General features: G+C 36.8%; 2 protein-coding genes across 3 annotated transcripts; one reads left to right on the top strand and one right to left on the bottom strand.

The window, feature by feature from the left end:
- Positions 1 to 223: 223 nt before the first annotated feature.
- Positions 224 to 16,160, top strand: LOC125875809 (DExH-box ATP-dependent RNA helicase DExH6-like). 2 transcript variants are annotated; one of them, XM_049556847.1, is made up of 15 exons: positions 224 to 423; positions 1,466 to 1,556; positions 1,712 to 2,024; positions 2,158 to 2,232; positions 2,508 to 2,552; positions 2,649 to 2,739; positions 2,846 to 2,904; positions 3,968 to 4,129; positions 12,129 to 12,181; positions 12,477 to 12,510; positions 12,629 to 12,718; positions 12,817 to 13,821; positions 14,141 to 15,238; positions 15,430 to 15,711; positions 15,817 to 16,160. In XM_049556847.1, the coding sequence occupies exons 1-15, from the start codon at positions 276 to 278 to the stop codon at positions 15,886 to 15,888; spliced, it is 3,618 nt and encodes a 1,205-aa protein (XP_049412804.1). In that variant the 5' UTR covers positions 224 to 275; the 3' UTR covers positions 15,889 to 16,160. The 2 variants fall into 2 exon arrangements, with proteins under 2 accessions (XP_049412804.1, XP_049412805.1); XM_049556848.1 differs by lacking the exon at positions 224 to 423 and having other exon boundaries at positions 1,466 to 1,565.
- On the bottom strand, positions 16,104 to 18,730 carry LOC125875810 (F-box protein CPR1-like). Its single transcript, XM_049556849.1, has one exon. It carries the CDS (start codon positions 17,840 to 17,842, stop codon positions 16,739 to 16,741), a length of 1,104 nt encoding a protein of 367 aa, XP_049412806.1. The 5' UTR covers positions 17,843 to 18,730; the 3' UTR covers positions 16,104 to 16,738.
- Between the last annotated feature and the right edge of the window lie 501 nt (positions 18,731 to 19,231).

The following is a 19,231-nucleotide window of genomic DNA, read 5'->3' on the forward strand; positions in this document are numbered from 1 at the left end:
TATTTAATCTCGATTCGATTTTGAACCGTCCTAGGTTATGTTCATTTATATCTCAAGAAAGATTAATTATATGTTTCTAATTAGTATTCTACATAAACCCTTTCTCATACATATGGAATAGTAACTTTTATGGGGATTTTCATCTTTGGTATATAAATTGTCTGACAAGAGTTGAAGAAAGAAGAGTAGAAGGGCAAAGAGTGGCGCCGCGAAGAGGAAGAGAAATAAGTATACAAAGGGACATTACAGAAAAGAAATAATCAAGATTGAGTGAAATGGCGTCAACAGCTCCATCATCATCTGGGGTTGGGAAGAAGAGGCAGAAGAAAGGCCAAAAACAACAAGAGGTTACCAATGTTGCAGAATCCACTCAGATTCGGGTTGCCCAAGTTCTTGAACAGTTTCGTGCTTCTAATGATGAAGGTAACAATTATTTGATAAACCCCATTTACTTCATCTTGTTTAGTTGTTGAGAAAAAAGATTAATACTTTATTGGTTGTAGGTTAATATATCATGTTTTGTTTGTTGCTATATGTGGTGCTTTGGAAGCTGGATTTTGATAAAAAGATATAATTGATGATTAAAGATTGTAAAATGTTTTGTATAAACTATGTCTTGACGATTAAAGATTGTAAAATATTGTGTACAAACTATGTTTTGATGCATAAAGATTGTAATTTTTTTTATGAAAATTGAGTGGGGTTAGTTATATGAAATCCTAATTGTGTTTAAGTTGCATTTCGTTCGTACACTTATTAATTTGTAAAAGACAAGTTAGGGGTGTTCAGTTTTCTGCTATAGCTAAAAACAACTTAAAGATGTGAATAGCTCTATACAGAAGAGACAAAAAAACAAACTGAATTGGGGTAAGAGGGAGGTACACAATCAGGTGGTATGTGGTTTTAGTGGCACATTCTAATCTTTGCAAAAGTGTTATGCTTTTCATTGGCAACTATTACATTGGTTATGATTTATGTTCAATTTATGCTGCTGGTTCCCTTTTCTGTAATTTTTGTATTTTGTAGCATCCACATGTAAAAATGCTGCTACTTAGAACTTCAAACAATAAATATGACTTTTTTTTGGGGAGAATTGATAGGAAGTAGTCTGGACACATTTTAACCACTCTCTTGATACTTAGATGATACTTTTAATTCCCTTTTTCTTCTATAATTGCCCATTACATGTAAATAAGGTAATTCTGACTTTATTCAACAAAAAAATGTGAATGAGATAATTCTGATTTATATGTTAAATGTTATAAGTCACTACTGTAAAATGTAAAATATTAATTCTTCTCCATTTGTTTTCAGCATGGGTTCTTCACTACTGTATTGCTTTTCATACTTAATTTTTTATATGTTTTACTTGGAGTCGAGGGTCTATCGGAAACAATCTCTCTACCTTCTCAAGGGTTGTTGTTGTTGTATGTAAAATGTTATGGATATCTATTTGTTGATGCAGTGTACACATTTGAATCAAACCTTTCAAACCGCGATAGAGCTGCAGTTCATAAGTTATGCCGGAAAATGGGAATGAAATCAAAAAGTTCTGGGTACGTGTAGTAAGTTTCAGCACTATGACATGTTACTTGTATTTTTCCATAGCATCTTATAGTAACGTGCCATCATAATTCTCTGGCTGCTAAATAGACAGGGTAAACTTTTTCCTTTTCTGACTTAAGATGATGATGGGCCTGTCTTATCTTAGGCGTGGGGATCAACGTCGTATATCTATTTTCAAGACTAAACAGAACATGGACACACTGAAAGGAAAGGATGTGCTAAGTTGTTTTAAATTTTCGGAGGAGGCAAAATATGCTCTACAGGATTTATTTATGCGATATCCACCTGGTGATGGGGAGACAAGTGAACAAGTAGTCGGGAAACACAGTAAGAAATTTGATAAATTACGAGGAAAGAAGGATGATATGTTCTGTAAACCTGCCATGAGCATGTCTGAAATTGCAAAAAGGGTCGAGTCATTTGCGTCAAGAATAGAAAAAACCCCAAACATGAGACAGGTTTTCTTCAATCTTCTATTTAGAGCTGACAAATATTATATACTGTTGCTCTTGATTTAGCTTGTAATATGCTTTCAGAAAAAAATAGAACAACAAAAGAATTAGTAATGGCTTGTTGGTTATTTACTTGCAGATTACATTACAAAGGTCTAAGCTTCCAATTGCTTCCTTCAAGGATGCTATTACATCAACTATAGAATCTAATCAGGTGACCATTATATAGCATCAAACAATATGACCTGACTACGCCTTTCTACTTTTGCTTCTCCAATCTCTATCAATCAATGCTGCCGTCATTATGTTCAAACTGAGAAAGGTCCTTGAGATGAGATAAAGGCCTGTTTTCATTCGTCAAGACTGCACTTCTTACCCTCAAAAATAGAACATGTTGGCACTGCTTGTATCATATTTTGGTTTAATGCCTGCTACGGGGTTTGGATGCTTGGTAGTTCTCATCTTGGCTGGACTATTTTCCATGTGCAGGTGGTCTTGATCTCTGGTGAAACTGGATGCGGGAAAACTACACAGGTTAGAACTTCAAACCTTTGTTTAGTCTGTGTTCTTTAGTATTTCTCAAAGAAGATGTAGTATTACTAGATATAACTTTTCCTCCCTATGATTCAGGTCCCTCAATTTATTTTAGATCATATGTGGGGTAAAGGCGAGACATGTAAAATTGTCTGTACTCAGCCACGACGAATTTCTGCCACATCAGGTTGGCATTTTATGCCCGCTCTGAAGGATTCATTTCTTTTCATGTGTTATGTGGAATGTGGTAATCAGTTCATAAATGTTCTGAGTATTGCTTGTCCAATGTGCAGTTTCTGAGAGAATTTCTGCTGAAAGAGGCGAAAGTGTTGGGGATACTGTTGGTTACAAGGTACTACACTGTTTCTAATTGAGTTATTTCTTTTTCAATTTTGCTGGGTCACTTTTTCCTTTGACAAATTTATAAGTAAATTGGGTTTGGCAACTGTCTTTTGTGAATGACACGTGTACTCCTTCCCTTTACCAATATTTATTTTATTCTTTTGGTATTGGGACTAAACATTTTGACCCAGTACAAAATTTTTCTTTTTCCTTTCTTTCACTTACTGAAAAAAAGATTTCAAGACCTCTCTGCTCAATATCAAGCTAAAAACAATAACTGAGAACATGTTCAGACTTTCAAACTTGATATCCATATCAAGAACTTCTACAAGAGTCAGATGATTAAGTGCCAAAAAGGATGAAAGTTCAAAGTGAATCAAATGGAATGATTTCTTTTGGTAAGTTAAGGTTTAAATCATATAGAATAAATTATGACGATTAGCAGTATCAAATAGGAAAAACTGCAAATCCTACCCATGTTTAAATGGATATCCTATCCAACCCATTTGAAATCCAGGTTGGAGGTTTTTTACTTTATTAAAAAGGATTTTGTGATGGTGGAGTTCATTCTTTGAAATTCTTTCCTTTCTAAAGTGGAGGGTCAAATAAAACTTTTATTTGTGAGGTGAGGTAAACCTGAATCAATGCTTCTGTTTCTTACTTATCTGCGACTTATCACATGATTTTCAAATTCAAGAAGCGTTCCTAAACATAAATCAGGCGTGTGCAACAGGGGAGGGATCTCAGCAATAGCTTTCTCATATGTGATGCTTAGTTTGTGATGAGTGGCGTTAGTTTTCTGGTTGTTCTAACTCTCTTAATGCCTTCACTGTCACTGCTTCACCCCCCCACCACCACCAAAAAAAAAGATGAGTGACGTTAGTTTTCTGGTTGTTCTAACACTCTTAATGCCTTCACTGTCACTGCTTCACCCCCCTCCCCCCAACCCCCCCACACACACCACCAACACCACCAAAAAAAAAACAATCGAAAAATGTCTTCTTGCCTCTTAACCATTCTTCGCATGTAAAGTTATGTACGGCTTTTAATTACTGAGTTGTGGTGAATTCCAGATACGGCTGGAAAGCAGAGGTGGGAAGCAGTCATCAATCATGTTTTGTACCAATGGGATTCTACTGAGGGTCCTGATTACCAATGGAAGTGCCAGCTTCAACAAGGAGGCCCCTGGGAAAATGGGCAAGGATCCCATTTCTGATATAACCCACATCATTGTGGTACTTATCATTTCAATCTTTAATTAATGTTCTTACATATGCTCTGAAGCATTTTATACTTTAATTACTGCTCTGGCATATGCTTTGACCTCTTCTCGTGAGCTGTTAATCAACTGCTTTTATGAAGTTACTGCATCATCCACTACCTCTCTTAACTCAATTGTGTTGTTGCAATTAAGAATCCGGTGAAGATTAATTAACACACTTCTTTAAGATGTACGAGAGGGCCACTTTACTCATTGGTCATCTGGAGATCATGTCCTGAAAGTATATCTAGGATAACCTAGTTGTTGCAATTAAGAATGAGGTGAAGATTAAATTAACACATTTCTTTAAGATGTACGAAAGGGCCTCTTTACTCATTGGTCATCTGGAGATCATGTGCTGAAAGTATATCTAGGATAACCTAGATGCTGATTGGTGCAAAATCTTATTTCTGTTTCTATGCTACAAAAGCTTTGTTGCTCTTTAAATTTATGGAGGGGTTTTGCCGATACATAGAACAGAATTATATTTGATTTTTGCAGTATAAGCATTCATGGTCAAAGTTATTGCTATCTTTTGAGGAGCATGTGGAGCTTTCTCGTGTCGTCTGGTTTATCATTATGCTTTGCAGTTTTTCTTTTTCATAATAAGATCTAAATGCAACATTACAAAAATGGACCATTTATCATTATGTTGGAATCCCATTTTGAGTTGTAAATTTGAGTTTGCAAAATAATTCCTATTGAAGGCTTTTGCCTTTTCTTCCCTTTTAGAAATGTAGGGTTTGATCAGAATCAACATACTTCTTTAATCCTTGCGCCTAAGGCTTAACTGTCAATAGTTGGTTTGGGCTTGGGACTTCCATGTTCTATGTTGCGTGGACTCTTCATTTTTGCAGCTAAACCCATCTCGACGCGACTCTGGTGCGGGTGCGGGGTGCGTGTCAGATTCGGTCAATTTGATCCGGATACTTTGACCAGAGCCGAGGAAAAAAAAGGGGAAGAAGAGATCAATTAAAGTTGATGACTTTTTCTCTGACGAAGTTGTCGCATGGTCTGGTTGCTCCATGGAAAAAAATAGAGAAAAGGTTTTTTCTTGTACAAGAGGAGGCGAAGGCTTCATGGGAAAGAAGAAAGAATTCTAAGTCTTTTTCTTGAAAAAGAAGAGAGAAACCCTCAGGGGTTGGCCTGCTGGCAATTGACTTGAGCCTTGGGGTTTGCTCCCTTTCAAGGTCTCAAGTTCGAAACCCACTAGGTGCAAACAATTTCTGAGGGCCATCGGACTGGGTAAAACCTGAATTAACCGTGGTGCACTTGCGGGAAACTCCTTGCCGAGGGCCTGTGCACCCCCGGGATTAGTCGGGGCTCAAAGAGACTCGGACACCCGGTGCAAATCAAAAAAAAAAAAAAAAAAGAAGAGAGAAACTTTTTTTCTTGAAAAGGAACAGAGCATGCTAAGGGTTTCTTGGGAGAAGAAAGGGCAACACAGCACTTTAATGAATTGTACTATCTAATTTAAGTTGGGCTATATATATATATATGATTATAATTTTTTTTATAATAAATAAAAGGAATTATAATTTTTTTTTAAAAATTAATTAGTAACAAGTCATAATTAATTTATTCTTTTAAATGGCCCGATGTAGGAGAGTGCATTATTTGGATTAAGCCAAAAAATCAAATCAAATTGAACCGAATTCTGATTTGATTTAGTTTATATTTTATGTTTGTACATCTATAATTGATATACTTCTACGTATAGTGTTTTACAAAATATTTAATATTATTATTATTATTATTATTATTATATTTTATAATATTGAATATTTTTAGCCGAATCCCCACACCCGTATCCATGCTCGGATTCGTACCCCCGAATCTTAAAATTTAAATTTTGCCTAATCTGACTCTCGGATTCGCATTCATCTCGGATACCCGCACCCAAGTCCGAGCAACTTAGTCCATGTTGAAGGTCTCAAGTTTGAAACCCCTTGCCAGCAAAAGCAAGGGGTTTTCTTTCTGGGTCGAGCTCGTTGCATTGGGCTTGCCTATTGGGGGTTTACTCTCTTGTGTAGTTTGCGAGTTATTGCATAGGAGCTGGGGTTTTACCCTGCGCACCCAAAGGGTAGCGATTGCGGGTTTCCCTTGTCATAAAATAAATAAAATACTATACTCACATCTGGGGAAGTCAAAAATGTGAAGTATGAAGATGACAAGTTTATCTATTCCGATGATAACATAACAATCTTTGAATACTGAGGGCTCCCCTACAAAATATTTCATAGTTCTCTCCACTCGAGTCATGGATTTGCATTTCCATGCATCTTCATAGTGTTGTCTTTTAGGGTAACAACAAATAAACAAAAAACATACCTCTTCATCAAAAAAAAAACAAACAAGAACATACCTAGTATAATCCCACGAGTAGGGTTTGGGGAGGATAAATTGTACGCAAACCTTATTCCTATCTCTTGAAGATAGAGAAGCTGTTTATGAAAGACCCTTGACTCAAGTAACACATATCAAAGAATATATAAAAGAAAAAAAGAAATACCAAATAATAAAGGAAGCATTACATAACATTCTTGAAAAAGAACAACAAAATAATGCGGTAATGAAAGCACAAGAAACAATCGGTAGTTTGTCATCAAAAAGAAACAATTTATAGTGATAGATATCGAAGGACAAGAAATAGGTACGGTGCACCAAACTACTACCAACCCTATCTGGTAAAAAAGTAAGACAATGCTCAACTACCAACTAACCTTCTACTTTAATCAGCGACCTCCCTTTCCCTTAATCTAAGGTCATATCCTCGGTAAGCTAAAGATACGCCATATTCTGTTTAATCACCTCTCCCCCATACTTCTTCGTCCTACTTGTGCCAATCTCTCACACCTTTTCTTTGGGGCCTGTGTACATATCCTCTTCACATGTTCAAATGATCTCAATCTCGCTTTCCTTATCTAGTCCATCATGAAGGCCACTCTCATCTTGTTCATGATATCTTCACTCCTAATCTTATTTGTCCTAGTATGTTGACATATCTACCTCAAGTCCTCAACATTCTCATCTTCTGAACATGAGAGTTCTTAATTGGTCAATACTCCACCCCATGCAACATAGTCTGTCTAATAGGCACTTTGTAGAACTTACCTCTAAGTTTTAGCGGAACATTCTTATTATAGAGGACTTCGGAGGTGAACCTCTATTTTGTCTACCCCGCACCTATACGATCCATAACATCATTGCCTATATCTCAATTTCATTAAATTTAAAACCCAATGCACTTGAAACTTTTTCTTTTTTTTGGGGATGGCCTGGTATCAAGCCTCACTTCCATGCCAACCTCATGAGTTGCATCATTGAACTTGCACTCCAAGTATGTAGTTTTGATCCTACTCAACTTGAGCCCTTTAGAGTCCAGGGCTTGTCTCCAAACGTCAAGACTCCAGCCTAGGGTTAACTCCACTAGGAGTCTCATTAATCAATACTATGTCATTTGCTCATACACCATGGTGCTTCACCTTAGATATGGCATGTCAATTTATCCATCACCAAGGTAAAACAAAAAGGAACTTAGAGATGACCCTTGTGCAACCCCATCACGACTGGAAAGTGCTACGAGTCTCCTTCATTGTCCTCACTCAGGCCTTGGCTCCATCGTACATGTCCTTAATCATCATAATGTATGCTGTCGGTGCACCTATAGGCCTTGGGACCATTTCCACCTATCTCTTTACTATCTGAATGACATGTAGTAGATCTGCCTGACATGACACCGAAATGGTCATCAAAACTAGACATACCCCTCCTTATCCTTATCCGCACCACTTTCACCTATTTTTTCATAATGTGGCATAGCAACTTAAACCCCATGTAGTTGTTGCAATTTTGAATATCGTCTTTGTTCTTGTACAAGGTAATCATTTAGTCCACCTCACCAATAAGTGTCTAGACTCGAGAGTGAAGGAAAAGTCCCCAGGAGTCATGTGCAAACTAGACATAGAGAAAGCATATGATCATGTCAATTGGAGCTTCCTACTTGAAATCATGCAGAGAATGGCTTTGGATTGAAATGGATCAGATGGATAAAGTTTTGTATAAGCACTGTTAAATTCTCAATACTGATAAATGGATCTCCTGAAGGTTTCTTTCCATCAGACAGAGGACTAAGACAAGGTGATCCCCTCTCACCTTTTTTATTCATTATAGTGATGGAAGGCCTAAACAATATGCTAAAGACTGCTCACACTAAAGGGTGGATAAGGGGCTTTAATGTAGCAAATGAGGGGAATCTAAGATTGGAAGTCACTCATCTCCAATATGCAGATGACACTGTCATCTTCTGTGATGCAGAAGAAAGCCAACTTAAGATCCTGAGAGTGATACTCATTCTTTTTGAAGCAACTTCAGGTCTCCATATCAACTGGAGAAAAAGTCTTATTTTTCCAATTAATGAGGTGAATAGAATGCAACATCTGACAGAGATCTTGGGAGGAGAAATAGGTAAACTACCAACAGTATACTTGGGGATGCCTTTGGGAGACAAAAGCAAATCCAATGAAATCTGGAATGGGGTGCTGGAGAGATGTGAAAGAAGACTATCTAGATGGAAAGCACAATATTTGTCTAGAGGTGGAAGATTGACCCTGATCAACTCAGTTTTAGATGCTTTGCCAACATATTTGATGTCAGTTTTTCCTCTCCCCCCTAAGGTGGAGGAAAGAATTGATGCATTAAGGAGGAATTTTTTGTGGAATGGAGAGAAAGAATACAAAGGATTTCATTTGGTCAAATGGAAGACTGTAATTCTTTCAAAGAAACAAGGTGGTTTAGGCTTTAGAAACTTAAAGAAACAGAACAAAAGCCTTATGATGAAGTGGTTGTGGAGATTTCCTAAAGAGGAGCAGGCCCTTTGGGTTAGAGTGATTCAGGCCAAGTATGAGAAGATAGATCACTGGAAAACTAAGGAAGTGACTTCTACCTATGGTATTAGCCTATGGAGATCAATCAGAAATTTGTGGCATTGTTTCTTTCAAAGAACTAGATTCAATGTAAACAATGGAAGAAAGATTTTGTTCTGGGACGATAATTGGTTAGGAAATGGCTGCCTCAAACAGCTCTTTCCAGACATCTATCTGTTGAATCAGCAACATGAGGCCACTGTGCAAGAAGTTTGGTCCATCCATGGATGGAACTTAACATACAGAAGAAGGATACAAGACTGGGAGGTGGATAGACTAGCTGAATTTTATGGCACCCTGGACCATTTTGGAGGATTGAAAGAGGGAGAAGACACTCTTAGGTGGATTCATCACAGCAAAGGTATCTTCACAGTTAGCTCTGCCTACAAGAACCTGAATCAAATGGGGACTCATCTCAGATTTTTGCCTTGGAAGCTTATCTGGAAAGTCAAAATTCCATATAAGGTGACAGTCTTTACTTGGTTGGTAGTTAAAGAAGCGGTACTAACACAGGAGAATCTAATGAAGAGGGGAATACATATGTGTCCTAGATGTTTTTTTTGTGAGCAACAGGCAGAGACAATCAACCATCTGTTTCTTCATTGCAAGGTGGTTAGACAATTGTGGCACTTATTTACCAGCTTCAGGGGCACAAACTGGACCATGCCACAAAGGGCAAGTCAGGCTATAGAAAGCTGGAACAATGAAGGCAGTGGCAGTACAGACCAAAGCAGATGGAGGATTGTCCCAGCAGTGATTTGGTGGACCATATGGAAGGAGAGAAATATGAGAAGCTTTGAGAGTAGTAGTAGGCCTTTACACAGGATTAAAATGAACTGCATAATCACTTTTTGCTATTGGTGTAGTTCGGAGTATGTAGATGATCCTATAGCGGTTAGAGATATCCCAGGTCCTTTGGAAGATGAAGTAGGATCTAGTTTAGTTTTGTTTTAAGTACACGCAATTGTATGTAGCTCCATGATGTAAATTTGGGATCCCAGCCTTTAGTGCCAAATATTAATACACAAAATTGTTACCTTTGTCAAAAAAAATAAATGACATTTAACAACTTAGTTAGCCACTTTAAACCTGCCTAATTGTGATCTTCCAAAAATTCCACTGGGATCTTATCTGGCATGATCGCTCTTCCTTTGCTCATCCTATGAATAACATACTTAACCTTTATATCCTTACAATACCCAAAATCCCGATGACTCTCGATGTGCTCTAAATCACCCTTCACAATGTCCCTTACTCCGTCTTCATTTAAGAGTTTTTGGAAGTATGTATGCCATCTTCATGTAATGAGTTCCTTATCCACTAATACGTTGCCTTTTCCTGTCTTTGATGCACTCCACTTGGTCTAGGTTTCTCACCTTGGCTAGCCTGTACATCTTCTTATTCCCACCTTTGTCCTCTAGTTCCGCATAAAATGTTTGAAAGCTTTCGTTTTTGCTGTCGTCACCTCTGACTTTGCTCATTCCTCTCCATCTTATACCTTTCCCTAGTCATCCACTTCTCCTCCCTGTCCTTGCTCTCCACCAACTTTGCATTAGCAACCTTCCTTGTTTCCACTTTCCCTTGGACTTCTCCATTCCACTGCCAATCCCCTCGATGTCCTCCAAAGTTACCCCTTGAGACCCGCAATAACTTTCTCGTTGCTTCCTTGATGCAACTAGTTGTCCTATCCCTTGCATCACCACTACTCCCCCAAGCCCCCATCGCCATCTTCTCCCTCATCTCCCGAGTTTTGACAACTGTCAAGCCAGTGTTGTCAAAGGCACGCTTAAAGCGCGCTTAAGCCCTGCAGTGAGGCTCAAAACGTGTTCAACGATTCACCTTGCTTTATGTGCACTTTAGTGTTTGATCAAGGTTCGAAGACATACTATTCCTTGCCAATGAGTCTCTTCCAAAGAGGCGAAACTAAACAATTGATATTTCACCTTATCGTATTTTGTTTTCAATTTCTTTGTATACATATTTGTGTTTCTTTTTCCCTTGGTGCCTTTTTTTAATTAAAGCCCATGCTTTATTTGCGCTTTGCACTTAAAAGCCCCAATGGACCTTGGCGTTTTTTTGCGCTATTTGCTTTTGATAACATTGAGTCACACAACCCCATTTGATCCTTGGCTGATCTCACTTAACCCTCCTTTTTCTCTTAAGCTGCAAATCCATCGCTGAGCTTATTTGGGTTGTAAGATTCTCACTCAGGATAGACCTCATCTGTTTATCACCCCTACTAAGGAGTTAACTATCAATGTGAATCTTGGCCAACGAACTACGGAAGGTCACTAAGTGTTCCTCCTTCTTGGGGGAACTCGAGCTAACTACCACCAACTCAAGCTTTTGCTAAATCTAAATGCGAGGCTCCTCCTTTGTTTCTATCCCCAAAACCATAACTTTCTTTTAGGGTAATATGAAGACTCCTAATATTTGCAGTATTTTTCGAGATAATTTTGAGGTAAAAAACCACAAGTTTCTAGATACATTATTGATAGATGTATAGATCAATGACATTAATGAGTTACTTGAGTGTTTGGTTTCTAACAGAGCCTTTTATATTCAGAGAAAGTCTAAATGGTCAAATATAGCAATTCTCCTTTTGCAATATGTCATTGTGAATTGAATCATATCCTGAATATTTCTCAAGATTACATGTAGAAAACCGTAACCCAAGTGCAAGTTTTAGATTTGTGGGAGTAATATTTTTGTTTCTTCCATCTTTTGTCTGTATCTGGTGTGTTCCTTCTGAAGTTTTGATGTTCATATTTCTCTTTCTTCTTTTTCCTTCTATCACAGTTCTCTGCAACAATATATTTAGTTAATATCATTTATTTACTTTTTTACTTGGCTCTTTGATTTATGTTTGTATCTCACAAGTCCGGCTTCAATCTGTGTGGTGTTTGTTTTGTTCCTTGCAAAGTTCATTTGTCATGTTAATCCTTCTCTACTTCTGCTTGTAGAGATGCTTATATTTTCTAATTTGACACATTCTCAGCTGTGCTTCTTCTTTGTTTTTTACTGCCTAACAAACTTCAAATTTCACAGGACGAAATTCATGAGAGGGATCGCTACTCCGATTTCATGCTCGCTATTCTCAGGTGCATTGGTTTAATCTATTTTATTAGTTACATAGATACGTGGATTATAATTTTGTCCGTCATGAATGATCTTTCTGACAGGAGTTGGGATCATAATGTGCTAATTTTTGGCTTGCCAACTGGCCAAGTCAATTAACCTCCTTTCTGTAGCTTATTTATGCAAACCTGTCTGGATTTTAGAAATTAGCTTGTCATTTTCATTCAAGAAACATAAAAAGGTGTCACTACTTAATTCCTTTCAATTTAAACCACTGTGAAACAGCAAATGTTCAAGTTGATCTTTCTTTACTTGTAGGGACTTGCTTCCTTCATATCCAAATTTGCGTTTGGTAAGACTTCTCATTTTGCTTTTGTATTGTAATAAAACAGTGCCTCTTTTTCTTGTTTTTATTCCAGTAATATGTATGTGGTTTTATGATATAATCAATTGAGTGGACCTCCAAACAGGTTCTGATGAGTGCTACACTGGATGCTGAACGTTTTTCAAAATACTTTGGTGGCTGCCCAGTTATCCGAGTCCCTGGATTTACTTATCCTGTAAAACCTTTCTCCTAGTTTCTATATGCTGATTTATCTCTTTGTTGATTTATGATGTGAGTTTTTGAAGTATTTACACGCCTCTACACCTATGCCAGGTAAAAACATTCTATCTTGAGGATGTACTTTCTATTGTAAAGTCAACTAAAAATAATCACCTTGATTCCACCTCATCCAGTGTCATGCCTGAGGAATCAATATTAACAGAGGAGTACAAAGTTGCCTTAGATGAAGCAATTAATCTGGCTTTTTCAGATGATGATCTGGATCCCCTTTTGGATCTAATATCTTCTGAAGGGGGACCAAAAGTTTTCAATTATCAGCATTCTTTGAGTGGAGTGACGCCATTGATGGTGTTTGCTGGAAAAGGCCGCGTTGGTGACATTTGCATGCTCCTCTCTTTTGGTGCTGACTACCATTTACGTGCTAATGATGGGAAAACTGCTCTAGATTGGGCTGAGCAGGAGAATCAGACAGAAGCTGTTGAAATAATTAAGGAACACATGGAGAAATCATCTTCCAGTTGTGAGGAGCAGCAACATTTACTTGACAAATACCTATCAACAGTTGACCCTGAACTGATTGATGATGTCCTTATTGAACAACTATTAAAAAAAATATGCATAGACTCGGAGGACGGGGCCATCCTTGTTTTCCTTCCTGGTTGGGAGGACATTAACAGAACACGAGAGAGATTGAGAGCAAGCCACTATTTCAATGATCAGTCTAAGTTTTCAGTGATCCCTCTCCATTCTATGGTTCCTTCTGTGGAGCAAAAGAAGGTTTTTAGACACCCTCCTCCAGGCTGCCGCAAAATCGTTCTTTCAACTAATATTGCTGAAACTGCCATTACCATTGATGATGTTGTTTATGTAATAGACAGTGGACGAATGAAAGAAAAAAGTTATGACCCTTATAATAATGTTTCAACTCTTCAATCTTCATGGGTCTCAAAAGCAAGTGCAAAGCAAAGAGAAGGGCGCGCTGGGCGGTGCCAGCCAGGGATTTGTTATCATCTTTATTCAAAACTTCGAGCAGCTTCATTGCCTGATTTCCAGGTTCCTGAGATTAAGAGGATTCCTATAGAGGAACTATGTCTTCAGGTGCTTCATTATTCTTCCTAGTCATTTGGGAATATGATTTTCATACTGGAAATACTTTGCATGATGATTAGGTGAAATAACTTTTACCAGTTCAAATAAAAAAGATGATTAGGTGAAATATATTGAGCTTGTTGGTAGTTGAAAACATTAGCTAGGGATGAAAGGACGTGAAGAAACTTGTAATAATGAAAATAAAAAGTAATTCAGTAGGCTTTTGAAAATTATTCTAGTTTTGTTAAACAAATCTACTCACAGTGAATGTAAAATATTTAACAAAAGAGCTTGCTATATAGCAGTTTAAATACCTTTTCTTTGGCAGGTCAAGCTTCTTAACCCTGATTGCAAGATAGAAGAATTCCTGCAGAAAACACTTGATCCTCCGGTTTATGAGACCATATGTAATGCAATCATTGTTCTTCAAGATATTGGGGCGCTGTCATTTGATGAGAAACTTACAGAACTTGGAGAAAGGCTAGGATCTTTACCAGTTCATCCGCTTACAAGCAAGATGCTTTTAATTTCCATCTTATTGAACTGCCTTGACCCAGCATTGACTATGGCTTGCGCTTCTGACTATAGAGATCCATTTACCCTACCCATGTTGCCAAATGAGAAGAATAAAGCTGCAGCTGCAAAAGCTGAGTTAGCCTCATGGTATGGTGGAAGAAGTGATCAATTAGCAGTTGTGGCTGCGTTTGAGGGCTGGAAAAGTGCGAGAGAAACTGGTCAAGAATCGAGGTTTTGTTCTAAGTACTTTGTATCTTCAGGCACTATGCATATGCTATCAGGAATGCGTAAACAACTTGCATCTGAACTATTGAGGAATGGGTTTATTCCCGGAGATGGATCTTCCTGTAACCTTAACGCACAGGATCCAGGCATACTACATGCTGTTCTTGTTGCTGGTTTGTACCCTATGGTTGGAAGACTGCTCCCGCCTCTGAAAAATAATAAGAAGGCTGTCATTGAGACTGCAGGTGGTGATAAAGTTCGATTAAGCCCTCATTCAACTAACTTCAAGCTTTCATTCCAAAAATTCTATGAGCAACCATTAATTGCATATGATGAGATAACTCGTGGTGATGGAGGTCTGCTTATAAGGAATTGCACTGTCATTGGGCCACTCCCACTGTTGTTGCTGGCAACAGAGATTGTAGTGGCTCCTGGAAATGAAGAAGATGATGATGGCAATGATGATGATGAAAGTGATTATGAAGATGCTGATGAGGACAATGGCGAGGAATGTAATATTAAAGCAGATCTGTCAGAAGCCCATCAAGGAGAGAAAATTATGTCTTCTCCTGATAATACAGTTAAGGTCATTGTTGATAGATGGATTCCTTTTGAGTCAACAGCTCTTGACGTTGCTCAAATTTACTGCCTGAGAGAGAGATTAGCTGCAGCAATTTTATTCAAGGTAATTTTTTTTGTTCTGCATTGTTTTAAAGAGAGAACCTTACGCCTCCCCTCCACTCCCCAAGCAAAATGAGAAGAACAGAAAGAAAAACAACACAAAGTAATTAGGGTATCATTCTGTTGCTATGTCAAGATAGTTACTGACATATGTGGCTTTTGGTTGGTCTAATGTGTAAGTGAATGTTATTACAGGTCACACATCCTGGAAAAGTTCTTCCTGAGGTTCTTGCAGCCTCTATAAATGCAATGGGTTGTATCTTGTCTTACAATGGGATGTCAGGAATATCATTGCTGCATGAGCCTGTGGACTCACTTACTACAATGGTTAGTGCTACTGAGATTGGTCAGTCTGATCCTGGGTGGAATAACAGAATGGATATGAATCCCAACATTTCTCCCAATTCATTTGAGTACAATGGCCAGCATCAGCGCCCCAATATGCATCATCAAAGAGGTGGCGTTCATGTATCAAAGGTAAGACAAACTGGAATCAATCATCAAATTATCATGTCCAAAAGACTTGTTTTATTGGATTAAATTTGCTCAAAGTTCTGTATCTCAAAGAGTCTATCTGTACAGGGATCGTCTGCGCATAGAGGTACCATGCATAGAGGTCATTCTAAGCGGAAGCGTGGAAATGGACCTTATTAAATCAGGTTTTAGACAGATTTATTCACACAATTAACAGAGGTTTTTTTTCACAGAAGCAACAGCAAGAATCTTCCCTTTTTTGTTACTCCAAGAAGGTTAAGTAAGTAAACATATAGGGGTGTTGTATGTATGCTGTAGGGAATCAAACTGGGGTTTGCTACATCAAAGGGAAGATAGATGAATGCTGTATTTTTTTGTTGTATGATACAAAATCTTATAGTCCGAGCATTTGACTGTTCATAAAAAGAACAAAGAAATGCATGTTTTGAAAGAAAAAGTTGTCAAAATATGCCCTTCCCATCTCCTACATTATTTGAGATGTTCAGACTTTTTTTTTTTTGGAGTAGAAAGCCTGTCTCCTTGCGCCTTACTTGTAAGGCGCATAGGGACCTGCGCCTTCCTACCCCAATTTAGAGGCCGTTTCCCTCCTGTTTAAATGTTACTTTTGGTTTCAAACTTATTTTTGTTGCTCTTTTGGAAATTTCACTCAATTTTTTTGTCCTTTTGTCTCCGGACTCATATTCATGTACAAGAAGAAATTAGCTTCACATCAACTTCAAGGGTTCATAAAGCTATGAAAAATATATATTATTGTTTCAAAAGCGAGTGCATTCTGGATAGGATCTGTGAGTTCAATTAATTAAATCCATTCCTTTCATCTCGAATCCTACATACATACTCCAAAAAACATCTAAATATACACATAAATTAACACGATTTTCATTTTCAACTCATTGATTCTAGATTTTAAAAATTTGTCTCCACTGCTATTCACATAAAAGCAATATCAACAACAACAACAACAATATAGTGGAGTCTGAGGATCGAGTGGGATGTATGTAGACCTTATCTACGATATATTGATTGAAACTAAACTCTCCTTGTAAACAACTATTTCCAGCCTGCCTCTTTTCCCATAAAATCCAAGTGTCTTCATTTCTTGATTTGAAGGATCATAAATCACTAATTGTCCAGAGCTATTTTCCAAAATTAGCTCACCATTTTTCCAGAACCCTAAAGGCCTTTCCACCCTAGAAATAGGACCAATTCTTTGCAATTTAGTCCAACAATTTTCAACTCTCAATTCATTATTCATCACCCATATATCATAATACTTCTCCACTTCTTTTAAACAATAAACAATAAGTGAAATTGATTCTTTAAATGGCACAATCACCCAAACACTCCTCATAATTTCTTGCTCTCCAAAAATTCCAATATTTGATGGTAACTTAATATTTTGAAAAATCTCTTCACTCATGTTAAATAAAAGTATCACCTCATGATTATCAACATCTTGACCTAACCAACAAAAAATCTCATTTTCATATACCATACTCCATGAAGTATTACCATACTTTATTTTAGATGGCACAATCCCTTTATACTTCTTCCAAGAATTTGTATTCAAAGAGTATATCTCAACTTGATAAACAAAAACACGATCAATCGATAGACAAAATAAAATTTGTATTACCTTATAATTGTTTTTCTTCGAATCAAACCCTAATCCAAAATCACTCCCACGTACTGTTGATCCAACAAGACGTTGAATTTGTGATTGAGGTAATATTTTGTAGTCTCTAATTGATGGATTCCATAGAACAATGTTATCTGGATAACCACATAAACAAACGATGCCGTTACATGGACCTATAAGTCTTATGTGACCAAATTTGTCTTTGAAGTATTCTGGAAAATCTTGATTGATGAAAACATCAAATGTGTCATTTTGTGACAATGAGAGGATCCTTTTATTTGTAATGTTTCCACGGCGACTAATTAGCAAATGAAGATGATTTTGTTTGTTATTTAGGTTATACAAATGCTTCGAGATGAAATTAGGGTTGTTGATGAGAGAAAACCAGAATTTGCAAACGCATTTGAACCTTATCAAAGAAGTTACAGGTAATCTTGTCAAAATCTCGAAAATTACATCTTCAGATGGATTCATTACCCTTTAATACTCTCTTGTTTTTTCGCAATTTTTTATTTTATTTTTGGGTTTATCTTCAAATGGATATGTAAGAAAGGAAAAAAAAATAGGAGAATCTAAAGTAGTCCATAAATGTAGCTTTATTTCTGACATATGAGATAAAATTTGATGTTTGAAGTTCCTCATTTCTTGGAATATATGAAGCAATTTTCCATGCTCAAAATTCAACCATTATTATTAAGGATGATGTGTAATGGAAAAATGGTTCAATTTTGACATGACATCTTTTTAATTCAAATATATGATTGCTTCAATTAATAATAAGAAAAAGTCCTTATGCTAATATAAGGGGGGAAAAAGAAGACTATATTTTTTTTTGGCTAATAAAAGAAGACAAATTCTCATATATATAGCTAGGGTTTAGTTTCCTATTTCTAAGGAGAAAATTAAACACCAATTTCTCCCTCACAAACCATATTTTATATATGAGCTTCATGTTTTCAAAAGAAAACATACATATAATGCCTAACCATATTATGCTGCAGGTGCTACTTTTGCTCCATCATCATCGTCATCATCAACATCATTCTCGAACTCTCTATTCAAACATAAGCTAATTACAAACCTTGCTTCTATCTCATAGGGACGAAAAGGTGATGTGTTTCCGCTCACAATCACCATTTTTTTGAAAAAACAAGATTCAAAAATCTGAAAGAGTGAGAATTTTGGAAATTAAACCCTAGTTGTAATTAGCTAGTGATGAGGAATGTTGATACTAGCTATTCTCCTCTTGTCCTATTATTTATAGCATTGAAAGTGGCATTGATAGAAAATATCGACCCATTAATTTCATTGAAAGCTATCTATCATCTTTATTAGTGAATCTTTTTTACTTATAGCATTGAATCTTTTTACTTTAATTTTTGAGATTTACTTTTGCAAAATGAATTGATGAAGTCCACAAATTGTTGAAGGAATGCAATGACATGAGGTAAACTCATGGTTTTCACAATTCACGCGTGTTTCTTCTCTTCTTTGCACACTCTTTAATTTGCCACATCGGAAATACAAGGTTATATATATATATATATATATATGTTTCATAAAAAATTATTTATAATTTACTTATATAAGCAAAAATATTTCAAGGTGAGAGCATTTATCTTATTGGTTTCATGTATACGAGTTTCTATGACAATTTTTTGTGAGACTCAAAATGTCACACTGTCTCTTTCCTTTTAGACTAAAATAGTGAATTTTGAAGCTTTATTCATTAGTAAATTCAGTGATCGAAAGTTCTGTAATTAATGTCAGTCATTCTAACTATTATAATTTTGAATGGATTGTTGTCACTTTTTTCAATGAACTGTTTCTTTTATTTTTGTGTAGGTTAGTAACCAAATCGAA

Source organism: Solanum stenotomum, chromosome 9 (genome assembly GCF_019186545.1).
Source record: "Solanum stenotomum isolate F172 chromosome 9, ASM1918654v1, whole genome shotgun sequence".
NCBI classification, from domain to species: domain Eukaryota; kingdom Viridiplantae; phylum Streptophyta; class Magnoliopsida; order Solanales; family Solanaceae; genus Solanum; species Solanum stenotomum.